Here is a 20,214-nt window from a genome sequence, read left to right as displayed (position 1 = left end):
GTGATGCAACTGTCTCTGGAGAGGTCTGGAGCGAGCTGCCAGCAGGCCACGTGCAGAGGTGGGAGGAAGGCCATGTACGGACATGGGGAAAGGATTCTGGGGTCGTAGTTATGGTGGCATTCAGGTTTTCTGTGGCTGTGTAACAAACCACCCCAAACCTTAATGGCATCAGACAATGGTTTGGTTACACTCATGGTCCTGAGGGTCAGAAGCTCAGAACGGGCCTGGCAGGGATGTTTGTCTCTTCCCCACAGTGTCTGAGGTTTCATCTGGGAAGACTAGCAGGCTGGGGTGACTTGAGAGCCGGGGACTGGAGTCTCTGGAGGTGTCTTTGCTCACACATCTGGAGGTCGCTGCTGGCTGTCAGCCCGCATGGCTCCGCGTGCCCTCTGCATGTGGTCGCTCCGTCTGGGGTAGCTGGACTTCCTCATAGCGTGGCCGCTGGGCCCCGAGAATGAGCATCCTACGAAGAAGGCAGAAGGTGGTGGCATTACGATCTAGCTTGGATGGCACTTGGTGTCATTTCCGTGTTCTGTTGGCTGAGGCCGTTGCAAAGGCCCACCCAGGTTCAAGGGGAGGGGTCTCAGACCCCACCGCCTGGTGGGAGAGGTGTCAGTGTGGTATTGGAGAAGAGCATGTGGGATGGGGCTGTCGTGTAGCCGTCTTTGAAAATACAGTCTGCCACAGGGGTGGTTCAGAGGCCCCCAAGGAGCTCGGAGGGGATAAGAGAAAGACTTCCAGAAGGAGCGGGAGACACATCCTGAGGTGCTGGAATGTGTAGGTGTGGTTGGTGCATGCTGTGGGGAGGGGGAGACAGACACCTGTACGGAAAGGTTGTGCTCCAGGGTGATACAGTTGACTCAGCCCATTCACCGAGCGCCTGCTGGGTACCAGGCACAGGCCCGGGAGCTGGGCCTCCCTGGGCAGCATGGAGCTGCAGGCATGGGGCCTACACCTCCTTCAGAGGGGACAGACGTCAGAAGGACGTTCAATGCGGCAGGAGTGTCGGCTCACTCACCTGACACCTGTTCACTGCCGCCCCTGGGCCAGCCCTGGGCAGGGCGCAGAGGACACCGGTGGCTCAGCGCCCAGGAGCGCAGGGTCTGGGGCTGACAGGGTGCTGAGAGGTGCATAGAAGTTGGCTGGTTTTGGAATATGAGGCCTTTGCACATACTCGGTTCTGTCTGCAAACATTTGTGCTCAAGCCCTGAGTTCAGTTCTTAGAACCCCGAGACAGGGCAGAGCCGGTCGCTGACCTGGGGAGCCGCAGTCCGCCGTGGGGCAGGTCAAGGGCTCGGATGAGCACATGCGGCTCTCTGGAAGAGACCAGAACCCACGCTTGTGGGAATCGGAAGAGGGCCGGGTCGCTTCGGGGTGGCAAGGGAGCAGCTTCACATGGAGGTGGCACCCCAGCAGGATCATGTGATTATTCAAACAGGGGTGGGGGCAGATCCCCGGAGGAATGTCCCTGTGCCCAGAGCCCGGGCGTCCGGTGCCATGATCTTCCTGCAGGGGGCGTTTCCATGTGTGTCCCCGTCTTTGCACCCTCGAGTGCCAGCTCCATGGGGCAGGGACCGTGTCTGCTTTGCCCCGGGCCCTGTGTCAGCCCGAGCTTGGCGGCGAGTGGGCACCCACTGCATCTTCACCTGGTGGAGTACCAGATGAACCACAGAAGAGTCAGACGGGATGGCCTCTCTGGCCGTGGGGGGCAGCCCGAGGCCCACGGAGCCCACTCGCTGGGCCCAGGCTGCGATGGCCTTGGCGGCAGTGGGTGGGTTCCAGAGATCAGCTTCCCGGTTCACGACTATAATTAGCAGCCAGCCCTTAAGTAGGTTAGGGAGGGAGAGCTCGCGTGCCACTTGGCGTGATTTTCCAGCACGTAATGCTGGGGAGGGCAGCGGCAGAGGCCTGGACCTGTTCCCGAACCGAGACATGACCTATAAGGAGAGGGTTCTGAGGGCGGGGAGACAGACCCTCCAAGGCGGGCAGGGGGTGACAGAGGGCAGTCTGGCAGGATGTGTGAAAATTCAGAGCATACATGCATTTGTGCCAGTAACTGTGCTTAGAGAACCAGCCTACAGAAATGCCCATGCTAGAGGATGCTTATGGACACGTGGCATGTGAGAGCCGTCTCCCAGCCAAGCCTGGGTCTCCCCCACGACCAGGCCCTAGGGAGACACACTCCTCAGACCTGGCCCCTGGCCCTGGGGGGCTTCCAGGCCAGGGGAGGCACACAGGCCAGTGGACAAAGGCCACCCAGCATGGTCAGTGCTGTGATGGAGAGGAGCACAGTCACGTATACTTGCTGCTGTCCACCTTGTGTCACCTCCTCCTAGAAGCCCTCCCTGACTGCACACAGGTTCATCTCCTTTCTGTGCGTGCCCACAGCCCTGTGTGTCCCTCCGTAGTCCTCTGCTCATTGTCACGGTTAGAAGGAAAGCCTGAGAGGGAGGGCGAGAGCTGTGCATCCCGGGACCCGCTCTGGGTGTATCGGAATCTCAGGAGTGGATGTGCACGCATGGTCTTATAAAGCTTGTTCAGTGTCCGCACGTAGTCATAAAATTTGGAAACCCCAAGCCAGTTGCCTTCATAACACACACAGCAGAGCAGAGAGCTCTACACATCGTCACAGCTGCGGCATGGGCTCTAGTCAGCACCCCGAGTACACAGCGGGCTCCTGACATCAGGGGGGTTTACCTCCAGGACAACCCTGGAAAACAAGCTGACTGTGCGTCTCTGGCCAGGCCAGGACGCCTGCTGGGGTCCCGCGTCGGGGGCCCTGGAGGAGGGACACACTAAGTGCAGAGCCGTGGAGAAGGGGCGGAGACAGACAGTTGAAACATCCCCAAGGATCGTGGAAGGCGAGAGGTGAGTCGCCGGAACGAGCGAGGCGTCTGGCCCTCCCTGTGCTCCCTTGGCCCGGCGTGTCCCCTCTCCCGCCGTCTGCCACACTGGTGTGGTGGCCAGTGTGCACAGCCACCTCCCCCGATGCCCACAGCCTCCTGTTCCTCTGTTTGTTGAGCGAGTGAGCACATGATAGGGGACCTGCGCACCAGCAGCTGGCTGAGGGGACGGTGGGGCATCAGACAGCTGAGCTGGGACCCTCGGTGAGGCCCTTCCCTAGGCGTGTGGCTTTGGGAAAGTCCTCTGCCATCTCCCAGCCTCAGTGTCCTCTTCCATAAAGCAGGGTGATAGACTGTTCCTGTGGGGCACGGTGTGGACCAAATGAGAGAATGCACGGGCTGGGACTCGGTCTGTCAGGCCTGGGAATGGGGCGCATAGTAGGTCCTCAAACATTTGTTGGGTGGGTGAATGAATGAATGAGCCAGCAAACAGCAACAGGAAGAGTAGCTTTGCTGTTTTCGCAGTTGGAGTCGAGTGGCCTTCGGCCGAGCTGCAGGCCGGAGTCGTGGTGACTTGCGTGGTGTCCAGCGGCCTAGGGCGCCGTGAAGGATCTGGGCAGATGCTCCACAGCTGGAGGAGGCAGGGCTGCAGTGTCACCTGCACGAATTGGGATCACGTGGAAGGGAAAGGAGACAGTGCAGAGCCTGTGTTCCAGGTGGCCTCACAGCTGGCTTCCAGGTTTGATGACTGGAGGAAGCGTGGCACATTTGCTCCTGGTGTCTGGAATGAAGTCAGCTCGGTGAATGTCTGTGAACAGAGTGGGGAGTCGCCCCGGTCAGGTCTGGGCCAAGGAGTGGAGAGCAGTGTTGGGTGGTAAGTTGGCCGGAGGCGTGCTGCCCGGCTCTGCGGGCACAGGACGCCCGAGATCCGAGTGATCAGTGTGAGGATGCCATCACCCCGGTTCTGGGGCTCCGCCAGCTGAAACAGCGGAGCCGAGGGCTTGGCCTTGACAGTGGCCATGGCATTTGTGGGGTTCAGCCACCGTGCCTGCTCCCCAAGCCAAGGGCCAGCGAGGCCTGGTGCTGGCTCTGGGTTGGTCCCGCTCAGAGCACCAGGACTGGGCAAGGCGCTTGGCGCAGAGGTCAGTGTTGGGGAGCCCCCAGCTACCTGGATGGCCATCGGACCATCTGTGGGGGCAGCTGCTGTTCCACCCCTAACCCCAATCATAGTGCCCACCTCCTGCGCCCCAACAATGCAGCCGGCGCCCAGCTGGGTCACCGCCTCACACGTGCTCTCTCTTCTGCTCCACACAAGGGTCCCATGTTTGGGAAGACTTGTCCCCATTTTATCGAGGAGAAAGCTGGGGCCCCAAGAGGTCGTGTGACCTGCCCGGGGGACACAGCCAGGGAGAGTGTAGCAGGGATTGGTACAGGACTGTCTCCCTGCGGGCTTGCCGCCCTGCCACATGTTGAGGTGGGCCGAAGCTCGCAGGCAAAGTCAGGACATCCGCTGATGAGGCTGATGTGTGAACAAAGGTGTGGCCCTTGGGGAACCCCAGACCCCCGTCCCCACAGCCTCCACCCCCATCCCCAGCCTGAGTGGCAGGTCCGCCTCTGAGACTGGAGAGGACTAAGCTGTTGTTCACGACACTCTCAGCTGTTGGGCCAGGGTCTTGCTCTGCTTCTGCAGATTCTAAAAAGTGCCTCATGAGACCCAGCTCCAATTCCCAGATGTGCAAACTGAGGCTCTTCCATGTTCAGTATGCCATCCGAGGTCACACAGCTGCCCCTGCACCCCTGCCGTGGGTGCAAACCTGGCCTTGCTGGCTGCTGTCCCGCTCCTCCGGCCGTTCCTGGGGACGCAGCAGGATTGTGCCTGAGGGGATGTAGGAGAGGGATGGCAGTCAGCGGGTCCTCCTCAGCCCTGAGCCGCGCCCGCCATGCTGAGCCTGAGCGTTATGTGTCCACGTTACTGCAATGACCCTTTCTATTCCCGGCGGGCCCCCCATGCTGGGCTTCCATTAGCACAGGGAATTAAATAATCACAGCCCTTGTGTGATTGATCCTTACCGCTCCATTTCGTGTTTTCTGTTATTATCACAGTCAGAGACTTGTTAAACCAAACCTTAGAGCCGCTCTTGGCGCTGGGGAAAACGAACCTGCCGCATTTGCTGTTAGGTCTCGGGGCGTGGCTGTTCTCTCCCTTTCTCTGTTTCTCTCTCTCTTTTAAAGTTTTTATCAGACTTTATTTCTTAGAGCAGTTTTCAGTTTACAGAACAATTGAACAGAAAGCAGAGAGTGAGAGTTCCCACATACGTGCCACCCACACTCCCAGCTTCCCCTGTGAACCTCCTGCATTGGCGTGGCACAATTCTTATAACTGAGGAACCGATTTTGATATATTCTTATGAACTGACGTCCATGGTTGACACCAGGGCCCACTCTTGGTGTCGTAAGTCCTGTGGGTTTGCACAGATGCATGATGACACGCGTCCACTGTGACAGTACCGTATTTTCATATCATATCGTAGAGTATTTCACTGGCCTAAACGTCCCCTGTGCTCCACCTGTTCACCCCCTTCCCCCCGGCCCCTGGCAACCCCGGATCCTTTTACTGTCGCATAGTTTTGCGTTTTCCAGAATGTCATGTAGACGTTTCAGATGGGCTTCTGACACCTAGTAATATGCGTGTGAGTTTCCTTCATGCCTTTTCTTTCATGTCTGGCTTGAGAGCTCATTTCTTGATAGTTCTTTTCTTTATGTGACATCGGAGCAGCAGACACAAGTCCTGGTGCGAACGGCCCCATCCCTGTCTTGGGGCCGCCTGGAGAAAATCTGGGGCGTTGCCCAGTGCGGCCCCGCTCCCCTGCTCCCCTCATCTGGGTCTGCTCGCTCAGCAGCGGCAGCAGCGACCACAGCGGGAGGTGCGAGGAAAGAGTCCGGATGGGGGCGCAAAAAGGTCCACGCCACAAATCCACAAGATTCACAGACATGAGGCCAGGGCCAAGCGGGCAGACGCGGGCGGCAGGGACCACCTGTGCGTTGGTACCCGCGCAGCAGGCTGGCGTCCTTGGTCACAGTGCAGTGTCTGCTTCCTGCCACCAGAGGGCAGCACCCCCTCCCACCTGCCACCGCCCAGAGGCCCCGAGGCTTTTGAGGATGCTCCAGGTGGGAGGGCTTGGGTGCTCCCAGCAAAAATGATATCTTAAAGTAGCTTTTGCCCCAAACCAAATCTATCTCCAGTAACCGGGAAACTGGTGATGTCAGGCTGTGTGTTCTTGAAACTGACAATAGCTATTCTGTACTGAGGACTTACGGTTTGCTGGGCCCCAGGCTGCTTGCTAGGCAAACATTTCTGCCCATCCTCCTAGCATCCCCCGGGGACAGGTGATGTGAGCAGAGGGCGGATGGACGGACAGACAGACGGAAGGCTGGGAGTTCCCGGGACTCACCTGAGATCACAGCACGTAGGAGAGGAGGCTGGAGCAGCACGGGGCCGTCTGCCCCCACAGCCCAGGCAGCCCCCAGGACTCTGACATGGATCCCCAGCGTGCTTGGTTTGATGTTTCCCTCATCCGGGATTTGAGCCAGATTCCAGTAGTATACAAACGTGCCTTGTCTGCTTGTGGAGAGATGATGGCGTATTGTTCTCTGTATGCCTAACAGATGAGAAGATGAGAAGATCGCAGAGTGGAAGGTCTACGCCCCCAGCCCCTGCAATCTCAGTTTAGCCTCAGACGTGGACCAGGGTGACTCAGGAGCCCGTCAGCCCCACGTCAGCCCCAGGCATCCCCAGGCCTGTGCGTGGGTTTCAAACCTCGACTCCAGCGGCTTGTTCCGCCTGAGGAGTCTTAACTTCAAGCCCAGGGGAACCTCACTCTCTGCCTCCTCCTGGTAACTTTATTAAATAATAGATGAAGCAGTTTCTGCAATTATTCTCTAGGGAAAAGGAGCGAAGGCCAACCTGCTGTTGACATTTAACCAGAGCAGGAAATGTCACCGTGGCTCCCAGGACAACAGACTAACTCATGGAGCCCTCGTGGCCTCTGCGCCGTCCAGCCTGCTGTTTGGTTTCCTGACTCCTCTGGAAACGTGAGGCAGGCAATGACGGGGGCCTGGGGTGACCAGGGCAACACCCGGTTATTTTTCGTGCCGCTCGGCTTCTCTCCTGTTCCTGCGTCTCCAGGCAGTGTGGCTTCTTGTCCCCAGACAGCAGACACCCCGCTGCCCTTGGGGTGTGCGGAGCCCTCCTCCCCAGAAGGCCTACTGTCCCCAGCAGGAGCCAGGCCCCCCTCTGTGCTGCCCACGGTCGACTCCCATGGTGGGCAGGCACCGCAGAGGAGGAGAGGGGCTCCACTCCGGCAGATTGGGGGCTGGGGAGGACGGGAGGCAGGTCGGAAACTGGATGGAGAAATGCCCTCCTCTGCCTGACGTCCACCTCCTCGATTTTTACAACAGAGATGAGGCCCGATGCTTGGTCAACGCTAGTATGAGGCAGTTGTGTAAATATGTGTGTGTGTGCCTGCGTGTGTATTTAACCATCGCCCGGACTCGTCCCTCCGTGGGTTTCCAGCGCCTCAAACGTCCTGGGTCGTGGCTGGCTTAAAAGGGGACAGAGACAATTTCAGGTCAGTGTCCCCAGGATGCAGAGGGAGTTTGAAGCCACGTCACAGGAGGGCTGTGCTTGCAGAAGAGATGGCTCTGGGTCTCCTGGCTGCAGAAGGGCTGTGAGCTCACCAGGGGAACCTGGTTCCCGAGGCCCTGGAGGGCTGAGCTCGTTCCAGGTCGAGGCAGCAGAGGAATCTGCCGCTCTGCGGGGTGGGGGGTGTGACCACTCCATCGGAGCTGGTGTGCAGACAGCGACGAGGGCCAGGCCCCGCTCATTGGGTGGGGCTGCTGTGGACAGATTGGGAGATAAGCCACATAGAGATGATCGAGTGATGCAAGGGGTTGGCCAGATGGCCTCTCACATCATCCACGGGTCACCAAGGAAGAAGACGAGTCTGTCCCCTGACGTCCTATGGGACCTGTGCTGGGGTGGGTGGGCCGGAGTCCTGGTGTTGTTGCTGCTTTGCTCCCCTGTTCCTGGTGCATCCCACGCCGTAACCGGCCCCTTTCTCCCCACAGTGTCGGAGCCCCAGGCTGCGCACAGCCCCGTGGAGAAGCCGCCCGGCACGGCAATTCTGTGCCACACCTGCGGGAACGTGTGCAAGGGGGAGGTGCTGCGCGTCCAGAACAAGCACTTCCACATCAAGTGCTTCGTCTGCAAAGGTGAGCACCTCTGACCCCTGCCCCGCTTGCCGCGGCCACAGGGATGGCCCTGCAGCGTGGCCTCCAGACCAGGCCTCCCCGCTGTGACTCTGGGCCCCAGGGCGTCTCTGGGAATCCTGTTAGATCTGGGATGCTGGAAGATCCTCAGAGTCCAGAATCTGCGTGCAACACTGGTCTTCTCAGTGTGGCCTGCCTCCCTGGTGGGCATGATGAGGAATCGGCCCGAGTCGGGAGGGTCAGAGGATGAGGTCCAGGTGTCAAGGACTGTCCTCATACGGCTGCTGCAGCGTCCGAGGACGCAGAGCCAGTGGCCAGGGCACAGTGGCCGCCTGGGCCCCGTAGCCAGAAGGTAAATGGTCATTGTTGACGGCGTGACCTCGGCAGTGCAGGTGCACAGGACCTACGCTGGGCCACACACCCTCGGGAGCCCCGCCCAGAGCAGGACTTTACCATTCACTCCACGTGCAGATGCTTTGATCTTTCTCTGATTGTTGGAAATAACAGGAATAATATACTAAATTTAATACCGAAAAGATGAGAAGAAACTAAAACAGAGCAGTCCTGGGGAACCCTCTGTGGGGGAGGGGCTTGGCTGCGAGCGCCCCCCCTGCCCTCTCCTCCTTCCTACTCTGGAGTTAACACCTGCTCCAGGTGCACAAATGGGGTGACATGCACTTGCATCTCGTTTCCTAAAAGTATATGAAAAATAGCATTTTGGGGAAGGAATGAGCAAGTCAAACCAATCTGACACAGTATCCACACCCAAAAGGTTTGCAGTTTTACAGAAATTATATTAAGGGTACTAGACACACCGCCCCACACACACGGCGGGCGGGTCCTCACCACCTGCCTTCCTGGCGGCTTGATGTGACGTCCTCTGGCCGTTCAGAGATGCGCGCGGCCTTAGCCATGAGGACCTTCCTGAGCTCAAGGAGCAGTGAGGGTTTGCTTGTTTATGGGCAAAGCTGGGAAATATGCCGCACGTAGGTGGTTGGGGGACATGATTTTTGCCGACATTGGGTGGCCCTGTCAAGTTACTGCAGCTGCATTCACCGGCTCCACTCAGGGACTCGGTGGCCCTACTGTGCGCCGGGCCCGGGCAGAGGGCTCTGGGGAGCACTAAAGAGTAAGAAGGCTTAGCTTTGGCTGGTGAGGAGATAAATATACCAGCCAAGGTGTGCAACACAACTTGAAAGTTCGCTTTTAGTGGTAAAACCCAGGGCCAGGGGGGCGCAGGAAGGGCTTGGAAGCTTCCGGAGATGGCTTCGCAGAGGAGGTGGGGTTCAGGCTCTAACTTGGAAATGGGAGGGCTCCAGCAGTCAGAGGGGGTGCCAGGCCGTCACAGGGGTAGGGGCAGCGAGCATGCGGGACAGGGCGTGCGGCAGCCTGCACAGGGGCTCGCTGGTGTGACTGGGCCGGACCCCCGCCCGAGCCGGCAGCGCAGTGAGGGACGGATGACTGTCCACTCGAGGGGGCAGCTGCGGCCTGAGACGTAGGAGCCTGTCCGGGGCTTGATCCCAGGCCTGCACGTGGCCCCTGCATGAGGGCCTTCTGTGGAGGCGCCTCCACGGGGGAGACGGGGGGTGAGCGAGGCAGCAGTTCAGCCCCCGTCCCCAGAGGGCTCTGCCTGCAGCTGCGTCGGGGCCTCAGGCTCCATGTGAAGACGGCGCTGAGTCCTGCTGTTTGAAAAGAAAACTTGAGAACCACCGGCCCAGACTCTTCAGCTGCAGGAGGAGAGCACCCCAGAAATGGCCCTGATGCGTCCTGGCCCTGGAGGAGGTCTGAGTGCAACGGGGGAGACACGGGGGGCCGGGCAGGGGGCCGACGATGTAGGGAAGACCATGAGTGCTGCCAGCGCTGCCCAACGTGGGGACCCCAGGGGGGCTGCGCCATTGCTGGCAGGGGCAGGGGGGCCCTGGGACCCTCCGTCTGAGGCTGACCCTGCCCCTGCCCCTCAGAGGTGCTGCGGCTCCGTCCATGGGCCTGGGGGCAATCAGGGACGTCCCTAGGGGTCACTTGATACCCCCAGATTCGCCTGGATCCAGGGGTCCCCCTCACGTCCGCAGCCTGGCTTGACCCCTGTGAGTTCTCCCCCTGACTCCGTCCTCCGGGGTACTTCATTACTACTACCTGGCAAAGGCTGCCAGAGTCCTTGCCAGGGGGACACGGGGCACCCCCAGGACGGCTGCTTGACATGAAGCAAGGGGTGCGCCCCAGGGCACAGCCTGGGAGGGTCTGGAAAAGATGAAGCAGCGCGGGTCGTGGAGTGGGAATGGAGAGCCCCTGCGTTTCTGTAAACCAGAGCACATCCCCTGCCTTTGCCACGACCCCACACCCGCCGCCAGGCTCCAGGTGGAGGCAGTGCGTCAGCACCCGCAAAATCTCTCCTATGGAGGAGGCGACAGCTGCCCCATCAGTGCCCCCTTGGCCGGTGCCCCCCGCCCTGGTCAGTGCCCCCCTGTGGTCAGTGCCCCCCTGGTCAGTGTCCCCGCCCCCGAAGCTTCCCCTCCCTTCCTCTGAGCCTGCCGGCCTCGGCCTGGGGTTTGTCTGTCTGTTTTCTCTGCTCTCCGTGAAGATGCGTTTGCTACGTTTCTGCAAAGCAGAGCCCACCCGATTGCTCTTTTTAGAAGCTCGTTTTAGGCGACGGGGGGCACACGGCATGAAGGCCTGTGGGTGGGCGCTGACCTTAGGAGGCAGTCAGAGGCATCAGGCCCCTGCGGTGGGCGTCCCCCGTCCCCTGCTGTGACCCTCGGGTTTGGGAGGAGGTGGGAACGGCCCCAGGTCCCTCCTCCCCGTGGGGAAGATCGCTTCTGCCTCGAGCTGCAGCCCCCTGAGCAGACGTGGGGACAGTGCAGCCCCCTCCTCACGGGCCTGCGGGGGCTGAGATGCGCCAGCACGGACGGGCACCTGGGACTCCCTCTCTCTGCACATGCTGCTGCCCGGGGAGGGTTGCTACAGGAGTGGCGGTGGTGATGGAGCCTGTGGGCATTCGGGCCCAGTTCCAAGACCCCGCCAACCCACCCCCAGCCAGTGACAGGGTCTCACGCAGCCCGGGTAGGCAGCATCTTGCTTCACCTGCTGGAGAAGGACGTGGGGCAGCTGAGAGTTCCTGCGGCCTTAAGGAAGCTGCGTTTATTCAGGCATGCTGATTGATCTTTTATCCAGGCTCTCATGGAAATGCGGAGTCGATGAGTCATTGAGGGGCTTTGGGAGAATCAAAAAGAACACCCACCTCATCGTGCCTTAAACAATGCGGATGTTCATCATCTTGACACGAAGCCTGGAGGTAGCGCCCTCCCCCCCAGAGCTGGTTCATTCAACAGCTCAACAAGATCATCAGAGATGGGAGTTCTTGCTCAGCTTCCCCACCCTCCACTGTCTCCTCTCCCCCTCTCATCCTGTGCACGTCGGCAGTGCCTTTCCTCATGGTCTCAAGATGGCTGCTGTAGCTCCAAGCATCACATCCTCACAGGGTGGCCCTCAGCCCCGGGGAAGGGGTTCGGGGAGATGTGCACGGGTGAAGGAACCCTCTCCTCATGTGATCAGGGAGGAGAGCCCTTTCCCTGAGGTCCCCACAGACTTCTCAGAGGATTCATTGGCCGGACCTGGGTCATACGTCCGCTCCCACGGGCAGAGGGGAGCGGGAGGATGGTGACTGACTGACACGGGCCGTGTCCGTCCCTGGGTGCATGTTGCCAGTCGAACCACAGCCGGGTCTGTTAGAGCAGAAGACGATTGTGCCGCCGTCTGATTCTGCTCTAAGAGGCCCCAGTGGGTGGGGTTCCTGCCGCCTTGGCACTTGTTGGACATGCCTCAGTTTACCTGGGAAAATCCATGAAGAAATTACCTAATTTCCTCTCCTTCACGGCTGCCCCAGGCTTGGGCTCTGACGCCTGAGGTTCTGCCGCCCCCACTCATGAGCGTCTTAGACACGTTTCTGAGCCTCCGTGTCCGTTCCACAGCTGTGTGCTGGGCACCTGCTGCATGTGGGTCCCATGCCGGCTGCCCCGGATGCGTGCGTGAGCAAGACACCCGTGTCTTCGTGGGGTCGCGTTCTCGTGCGGGGAGACGGAGAGCCAGCGCAGATAGAGTAAATAAGGAAACCTCATCATGTGCTCAAAGTGAGGTGCCAGGCAAGGGGCGAGGGGAGCCGGGGCTTACTGTTTTCATCTGGGAAATCAGAGTGGGCTTCACAGAGGAGGTGACCTTTGAGTGAAGACTTGAGGGAGGTGAGGGAAGAGTGTTGTGGCCAGAGGGAACAGCCTGTCCAATGACACTCCAGCAGAGAGGGTGCCTGGCGGGTTCGGGAACAGCAGGAGGCCGGTGTGACTGGAGCAGAGTGAGCGAGGGGGAGGGGATGAGGCGGCCCTTGTGAGGACCTTGGCTGTGACACCCAGGGACAAAGCCAGAGGAGGGTCCTGGTCCACCTTCTTTTCCATGGACCCCTGGGTGCTGGTGCAGGGGAGCGTGAGAGGAGCTTGGGTTCTGGGTTATCTTGAAATCCAGTGGCCGGAGCTTCGTGCTACAAAATGGGAACACGTGGGAGATACCAAAGCTCAAACTCCAGCACACAGTAGGTCCTCCAGGAAAAGTGAAAGCTTTGGCACTTTGACAAGCAGCTTGAAAGTTGCCTGGGAAAACGAGCCTGGTGCTCCTGACCGAGTTCTGTGCTTCTAGAACGTTCATTTGGGGCTGTGATCTTTGTAGCCCTGCTCGGGGTGCCCTGGGAACACGGGCCGATGCGGAAATGAGGAATGGAGGAGGCCACACCCCGCGTGACCTCGAGAAGGCTGGCGTGTTCTGACCCGCGGCGCAGCCGGCCTGAGCGCATCCCTGATGTGGGAGACAAGGACTCGGAGGGAGGCCGCGCGGTGTGCGCACGGGGAGGAGAGCCGCCGGCCTGCCTGTCGCTTGGTAACGGCGGGTGGGGGCGTCCACGGGACACATCCGCCGGGGACTATAAATAGCCACACCGAGAGCTACTCGGGGGGGACCAGGGGTGACAAGGAGGGGCGCCAAGTGCCTGCGTTCTTGCACCTGCATTTGAGGGTTCCAGGGTGTTTATGGGAAACCCACCGAGGGCTTCATAACCAAAGGGAAGCTGGGACAGGTGTGCCGGCCGGACGAGGGCACCACCTGGCCACGCAGGGCCGCCGGGACCGGGGTCATGGGGCGTGCCGTGGAGAGTCCCGCTGGAAGGACTCTGGTGACCCGGGCCGTTATTCACAGCCGGGAGGCCCAGCGGAGCTAGACTGAGCCCGGGGCTGGGGTGGCCGAGCTGCACCAGCCGGCCGGTGTGAGCCAGGACGCCTGGAGGGCCCTGTCATGGCTGCGCGTTAAAGTTGACCGCCGTGTCCACCGCCGCCGGTGCAGAGACGCCGAGGGAGCACCGGGGAGCATCCCCACCTGCCCGCCCGGGAGCTCCCACCGGGGCTGGGCGGCCGTCCTGCCAACCCTGATCTTTGTCTGGGTCTGTTTTTAACATGCACTCATGTCGTGTGCGTACTGTCATATCCTGACGTGTCCACTTTGAGTGCCTGTGTGCGTCCTTTCCCCGTCGTGTCAGTTCTTCAGCATCTGCCCGATTCCCACAAATGCAAGGCCCCTGGTGAACGTGGCCATGGCTCTGCTGTTGGACCTTTTCATCAGTTCCAGCCTGGCGCTGGGCTCGTCGGTTTCCAACACCTCATCTCATTGATTTCTTGTGCAGCCATGTGAGATCGGTGCAGTTAACCCTATTTCACAGATGAGAACTCCAAGGTTCAGAGAGGTTAAGTGACTTGCCCAAGGTCACACAGCTGGGAAGCCGCAGGAGCGAGGATTCAGACCCAGGCTTCCTGACTCTATAGCCCCGTGTTTCTTTACGACATTCTGTTATAGTGACGCGGCAGCCAACACGGGGCAGCTCACTTTTGTGGCCATTCCTGGCCATTTCCTCGGGCGAGAGGTCCAGAAGAGAGATTGCTGGTCAAAGGGTAGGAGCAGTTTTAACCTTCTTTGGAGTCAGTGCCAAATGGTGTTCCAGGAAGTGTCTTCCCACCACTTCCCAGCGCTCTGTGAGTTTCTCATAAATGACCTTATGACGTCCAGGGAGCGACACACGGGTCGCCCTCGGCTGCCCCCCCCTTTGCTGGCTGGGCTGATTCGAAGGAAGATAGACTCACAGCGATCTACTGCCTGGATTAGCGTTTTAAACTCACTAACGAGTTTGGACCAGTCATTTTTAGCAGGCGCAGGTCAGGGGCTACTGCCTGGCGCTGGCCTCAGTAGCGGGGCCCCCAGGGGGCAGGGGCACAGCCGGCTCACATGGCTGCCTGGCTGGGAGCCGGGCCGTCCCTCTCGGCGCCCCCACGGGGAGACTCAGGTGTCTCGATGGCCCCAGGCCTGTCTTCACGTTTCCCTCCTTCTGGAGCAGTCGGTGCACCACGTCTTTACGACGATTCGGAAGGTTCCGGAAGGTCGGCAAACCCCGGAGTGGGCGTCTGTGAGCACCTGTTGCTCAGGGCGGGATCCTCCTGGGTGGCAGGTCCTGAAAAGACGATAGTCCTCCCCCTCAGCCCAGGAGCCCACCCCTCGCAAGCCGGGCGTCCACGTGGCTGCGCGTGCTGCGGGATCAAACCAAGGGTTTCACTCTCAGGCTCGGTGCTGAGAAAGATCCAGAACAGGGAGCTGCCTCGGGCCTCTCAGGGTGAGTGAAGCTAGCACAGCAGCGGCCGGGACGAGGCAGCTCAACGGGGGGCTCACATCGTGCTCCCCATAGGACACTCTTCTGCGCGGCCCACTTCACCTGTGAAAGAGGCCCTGTGTTCCAGATGAGGGCGCAGAGGACCAGAGAGCTTTCAGTAAGAGCCTGGCTGTGGGTTTTGGGAATAGACGTCGCTGGTCTCACTTTGGCATCTGGATGTGCTCAAAAGGACGAGGTGACAGTGAAATTTCAAGAGGCCAATACTTAGAATTTGCCAGAAACTACATCTTTTGCAATCAGTTAATGTTTTGATGGAAACTTCTAGGTGTCAATTCAGAACCATGAGGGCTGCGTGGTTTTCCACGACGGCTGTGACTCAGGAGGACCCGGCGCTGACCCGGCCGGCGGGGCTGGGGCTGCAGGGGCTTCCTCCAGGCCTTCATGAGGGGGTTCTCATCCCAGGTCGGTGCCCCTTTCTAGAAGCTTCCACAAGAAAGTCTACTCGACTCCAGGCTGAGGGGCCGGAGTGGAGTCTGTGCCTGGAACCTGGGCCCCAAGGGTTCAGCAAGTCACTCCAAGATCTGTGTGTGGTGGGGGGTCCAGTGGGCCCGTCGGGACCCAGGAGGTGGTCACCGGCTGCTGACTCGGCCTTGCCGCCTGTCTCCTCAGCTTGTGGCTGTGACCTGGCCGAGGGCGGCTTCTTCGTGCGGCAGGGCGAGTACATCTGCACACGGGACTACCAGCGGCTGTACGGGACCCGCTGCTTCAGCTGCGACCAGTTCATCGAGGGCGAGGTGGTGTCGGCGCTGGGCAAGACCTACCACCCTGACTGCTTCGTGTGTGCCGTCTGCCGGTGAGTGCAGCCCCGGCCTCTCCCCCTGGGCGACCCCTCCTCCCTGCCTCCCTCCGCTCCATCCATCCTTCCATCCATCCTCCCTTCCGTCCTCCATCCCACTGGGTCGCAGCCGGGGAGAAGGGTCAGGACCGGGCCGTGGGATGGCAGGCGGGCCCTGGGCAGGACGGCAGGCCTGCACCGCTTCCTGCAACACAGGGCCAGGCCCTCTTTCCCGGGCGCGGAGGCCAGCAGGTTCTGGGGCGGCTGGCTCGTGGCCTCCTCTGGCTCCTGGGCAGGGCACCCCTCCCCATCCCCTCCTCGGCCCCTGGTCAGCTCCTCTCCGTGTCCACACCCTCCTCAAGTGTCTTCCTCACGTTGGCGCCCTCGGGGTCCCTGCTTCAGCCCCTCCTTTTCCCCCCACCGCCACTCTTTGGCTGTCCTGTTGTGCCCCACCTGCTCACCCACCTCTCTCTCCCCGTGTCCCTGATCTGTGGGTGGCATCACCACCCAACCCACCAGGCGCATGAGCCCCAAGCACAGATGTCTTCTAAAGGTCCCTCCCCTCCCAAAATCTGCCCGGCCACTGGCCCCACTCAGGCCTCAAAACTCACCTGCCTGGGGTCCGCTCATGGCCTCCATGCTGGGGTCCCCGCCTCCCCTCTCCCTGTCGCTCCTCCACTTGGCCTCCAAGAGAGAGTCCTGGCTCCTCCGTCTGGCTGAGAGGAGCTTCAGTCTGTTCCAGTTCATCCCTTCATCCATTTGACCAGGCTTTTCTAAGCACCTGCACGGGCCAGGCCCCAGGCCAGCACTGGCGATTTGGAGATGCCTTAGCCCAGACCCTACAGGGTTCAACGCTAGAGACACGGCGGGACAAGGTGGGCCTCCCCTAGAGCCTCTCCCACCCAGACAGCAGCTCCCGCCTCCCCTCTGCATGGCCCCGCATCCTGTCCCCATGCTCTCCGGGCTCACGGCACCTCTCCAGCGACATGGCCCTGGAGCTGCCGGATGCGAGCACCGTGCCGGTGGGGGCTGAGTCGGGTTCCCCTCTGGTCCCCGGCACCTGGCGCAGAGCAGCTGTGCCGCGAGCGGTCACCTGAGATGGGCTGAGATCAGAGCCCCGCAGCAGGGCCACACCGGCTCCTCCTCTGCCTGCATCTCCAGGGGCACCGCAGGGAGGCGGGCAGGCAGCCTTCCCACGTGGGCATCCTCCCTGCCCCCACACACATAGCTCCCAGCGAGAATGTTCCATTCATTTCTAGAAAACAGACGATAAAAACCCCAGAGTTTGTTTTCCGCTCTGCTCTGTCTCACCACACCCAGTTCCAAGGGGACTTTTTGAGTGTTGTTCCCAAAGTTGTTGTCTGTAGTTATGGCCCATGTGCTAGACAGACACAGAGCTGTTGTCAGGGGGGAGAAGAACAATGACAGGGAACGCTTCTAACGAAAGGGTCACCGGTGTCACTGCAGTGTGCATAGGCCCGGGTTGCCCAAGGGCCATCGGAATGTCTGATCTCTGTGTGCGTAGCTTAGAGACGAGTTCTGGCCTAATCACAGGGGCTGGAAAGATTACCTTTGGGTGATGTGCTATTTTAGAAATAACAGCGGACAGCTCTGGCATGCTGCGGCAACTGGCCTGGACTCATCCACCTGCTATAAACAAGAAGAAAACAGGACAAAACATCCCAAACAACTGTCTCCCATCACTGGGGCCTGGGCAGCTCGGGACTGAGGGAAGGAAGACAAGTGAAGAGAGCCCTGTGGCTGCCCAGCTTCCGCCTGGAGGCAGCTTCTGGACCCACAGTCCAAGGAGGGGAGCCAAGCAGAGCGTGGCTCAGGTAGGGGACGGTGACAGAGAGACAGAAGCAAGTCCCCGAGGGGAGGGAGCTGTGCAGCACGGGAGCTCCGGGGAGCTGCGCAGGGCCTTTGGCTAAAGGCAGATGCAGAGTGAATATCACAAGGTGGGACAAGGGACGACAGGTTGCTGTGAGCTGAGCCGTCCCCAGGGCCGGGAGGCATCCGAGTTCAGGCCGGCGGGCTCCTTGTTGAAGACCCCGGCAGGCAGCAGGGGCACCAGGAGGGCCAGGCCTTACTAGTGGGGCTGAAATAGCCCTGGAGGGAAGGCTCCCGTGAACCTGCTCTGACGAGGGGCAAGCACAGGGCTCGGAGAGATGGCGTCGCCCTGCAGGTGAGCGCCCTGCCTGCCGGAGTGAAGCAGCGCTCCTCACAGGAAGGTGGGAAAGTCCCGCGGTCAGTGGTCAGCAACTTAAGTCCACAGTGGCCAACATCAATCCCATAGGACTAGTCCTAGGAGGAGGCGGGCAAGTGTGACCCAAGCCGGAGGGAAAATGCACCAACAGCGAGAGACCCCAAAGTGAGAGCAGCGGTGAAGAGGAGTGTCGAGCAGCTGCTGTGACCGCGTTTAAGTATCTAAAGGAAAAGGGGAACGTAAGCGGGAGCGTTATGGAAGATAGAAAAAGAAGCCAAGTGGAAATTCTAGAAACCAAAATTACAATTTCTGACATGAAAAATTCCCTGACAGGAATTGGCAGTGGGTTAGGCGTTGCTGGACTGAAAGACGTGACTGTGGAAACCGCGCGAACGAAAGCAAAGAGGAGAGAAGACTGGAGAATATGCAGAGAGGCTCAGGGACCTGCGGATACAGATCTGTCTGTCTGTCTGTCTAGGCTGAGACGGGGAGACCAAGGGGGTGGGAGAAGACTGAAAATATTTGAAGAAATAGTGGCTGAAAAATGTCCAAATTTGATGAAAACTATAAACCCATGGCTCCAAGAATCTCAAGGAACCCCAAGCAGAATAAACACAATGAAAACCTACCAAGCCCATCAGAATCAAGTTTCTGAGGAACAATAATAAGAAAAAAGCAGCAAGAGGAAAAAACCTCATTACGTACAACGGAACAGAAGGGTGATGCCGACTTCTCTCCTGAGGCTGCGCTCACCAGACGCCGAGAGAACGGCACCTGTAAAGAGCTGGAAAAACCCATCCCACAGTTCTACCCCAAAACAAAACTAAACTTTCAAAAGTGAAGGCGAGACTGCTAATGGGTGCGGCGTTTCTTTTTGGGTGGTGAAAAATGTCCTCAAATTGATTGTGAGGATAGATGCACAACTCTGAATAAACTGGAACCATTGAAACGTACACACTGACGATGTATGAATGTTAGAGAGTATGTGGATAGCGTCAATAAGGCTTCACCCAAAAAAACAAAGGCAAAATAAAGACGTTTGTAGACACACGAAAGCTAAAAGAATTTGTTGCCAGCAAATCTGGGCTACAGTAAAGTTAAAAGAAATTTTGCAACCTGAAGAAAAATCATGTCAAAAGACATCAAGATAATGTAAAAGCAAGCCGTCAGCTGGTAGATAAGTTACATCTGATGAAGGAGTAGTATGCAAAATATATAAAGACCTTCTGCAACTCAATAATAAGATGATGAAAAAACCACCCTATTGAAAATGGGCGAAAGAGTTTAACAGATACTCCACAGAATATGTATGAATGAGCAATAAACACGTAAGACAGTACTTAACGTCGTAAGTCATCGGGGGAATGCAAATTAAAACCATGATGAGGGGCTGGCCCCGTGGCCAAGTGGTTAAGGTCATGCTTAACTTAAGTTCCTCTTTGGCGGCCCAGGGTTTTGCCGGTTTGGATCCTGGGCACACACCTGGCACCGCTCATCGAGCCGTGCTGAGGCGGCATCCCACATAGCAACCAGAAGGACCTAGAACTAGAGTATACAACATGTACTGGGGGCTTCGGGGAGAAGAAGAAGAAGAAGAAAAAAGATTGGCAACAGATGTTAGCTCGGGTGCCAATTTTTTATTAAAAAACTATGATGAAATACCATAAAATACATCCACTAGAATGCCTAGAACTAAAAGGATGGACGATGTCGGGTGCTGCTGGGGATGTGACACAGAGGGAGCTCGCTGACATTGCTGGTGGCAAAGCAAAGTGGTGCAGGCTTTACAGAAGCCAGTTTGGCACAAACAGCATATGACCCTGCCATTCCACTCCCAGGTGTTCACCCGAGAGAAATGAAAGCACGTGTCCACACGAAGACATGTCTACGGATGTGCTTAGCAGCTGTGTTTGTGGCAGTCCCAAATGTCCTTCAGCAGTGGATGGAACACGTGCTGGCTCGTCCCCGCCATGGGACACTGCTTGGCAATCAAAGGAAGAAAGTATTGCCACGTGCAGCAGTGCGAAGGCCCCTCAGAAACGTGGTGCTGCACAGGACATGCGAGACTGCGCACCCTGTGATTCTGTTCATGTGCACTTCCAGAAAGTCAAAGCTAAATCATGGCGACAGAACGCCATCCTGGTTCCTGGGGCTGGGGTGGTGGTGTGGGGGGTGATTGTAGACGGTCACAGGGGAGTTTTTGCAGTGGACAGAATGTCCCATATCATGACTGTGGTGTTGCTTACATGAATGTGTACATTTGACAAAATGTGCTTCGATAAGGCTGAATTCATAGAATAAGGGCTGCCATTTATTCAGCCCCCACCGGTCCCAGTCAGTATGCTAGAGCTTTCCATGCATTATGTCCCATGGG

The 20,214-nt window shown here is 58.8% G+C and overlaps 1 protein-coding gene and 1 long non-coding RNA gene across 50 annotated transcripts in view; one reads left to right on the top strand and one right to left on the bottom strand.

Moving 5' to 3' along the window:
- Positions 1–20,214, top strand: part of ABLIM2 (actin binding LIM protein family member 2) — a 156,863-nt gene that overhangs the window by 40,534 nt on the left and 96,115 nt on the right. For all 49 annotated transcript variants that reach the window (XR_011538363.1, XR_011538362.1, XM_070613378.1 and 46 more), the window contains exons 2-3: positions 7,971–8,114; positions 15,469–15,652. Coding sequence is in view for 47 of the 49 variants with exons in the window: in XM_070613378.1 (XP_070469479.1) it covers positions 7,971–8,114; positions 15,469–15,652 (328 nt within the window). In the remaining 2 variants the exon portion in view is untranslated. The remainder of the gene's footprint in view (positions 1–7,970; positions 8,115–15,468; positions 15,653–20,214) is intronic.
- Positions 111–16,753, bottom strand: LOC139082401 (uncharacterized). Its single transcript, XR_011538365.1, has 3 exons — positions 16,246–16,753; positions 6,296–6,502; positions 111–463 (listed from the first exon to the last, which is right to left on the bottom strand). It is a non-coding gene; the product is annotated as an uncharacterized lncRNA (long non-coding RNA).

The sequence above is a fragment of the Equus przewalskii genome, chromosome 3 (assembly GCF_037783145.1).
Source record: "Equus przewalskii isolate Varuska chromosome 3, EquPr2, whole genome shotgun sequence".
Lineage (NCBI taxonomy): Eukaryota > Metazoa > Chordata > Mammalia > Perissodactyla > Equidae > Equus > Equus przewalskii.
Note: the sequence above shows the minus strand (reverse complement) of the source record. Positions and strands in the feature narration are given on the sequence as shown.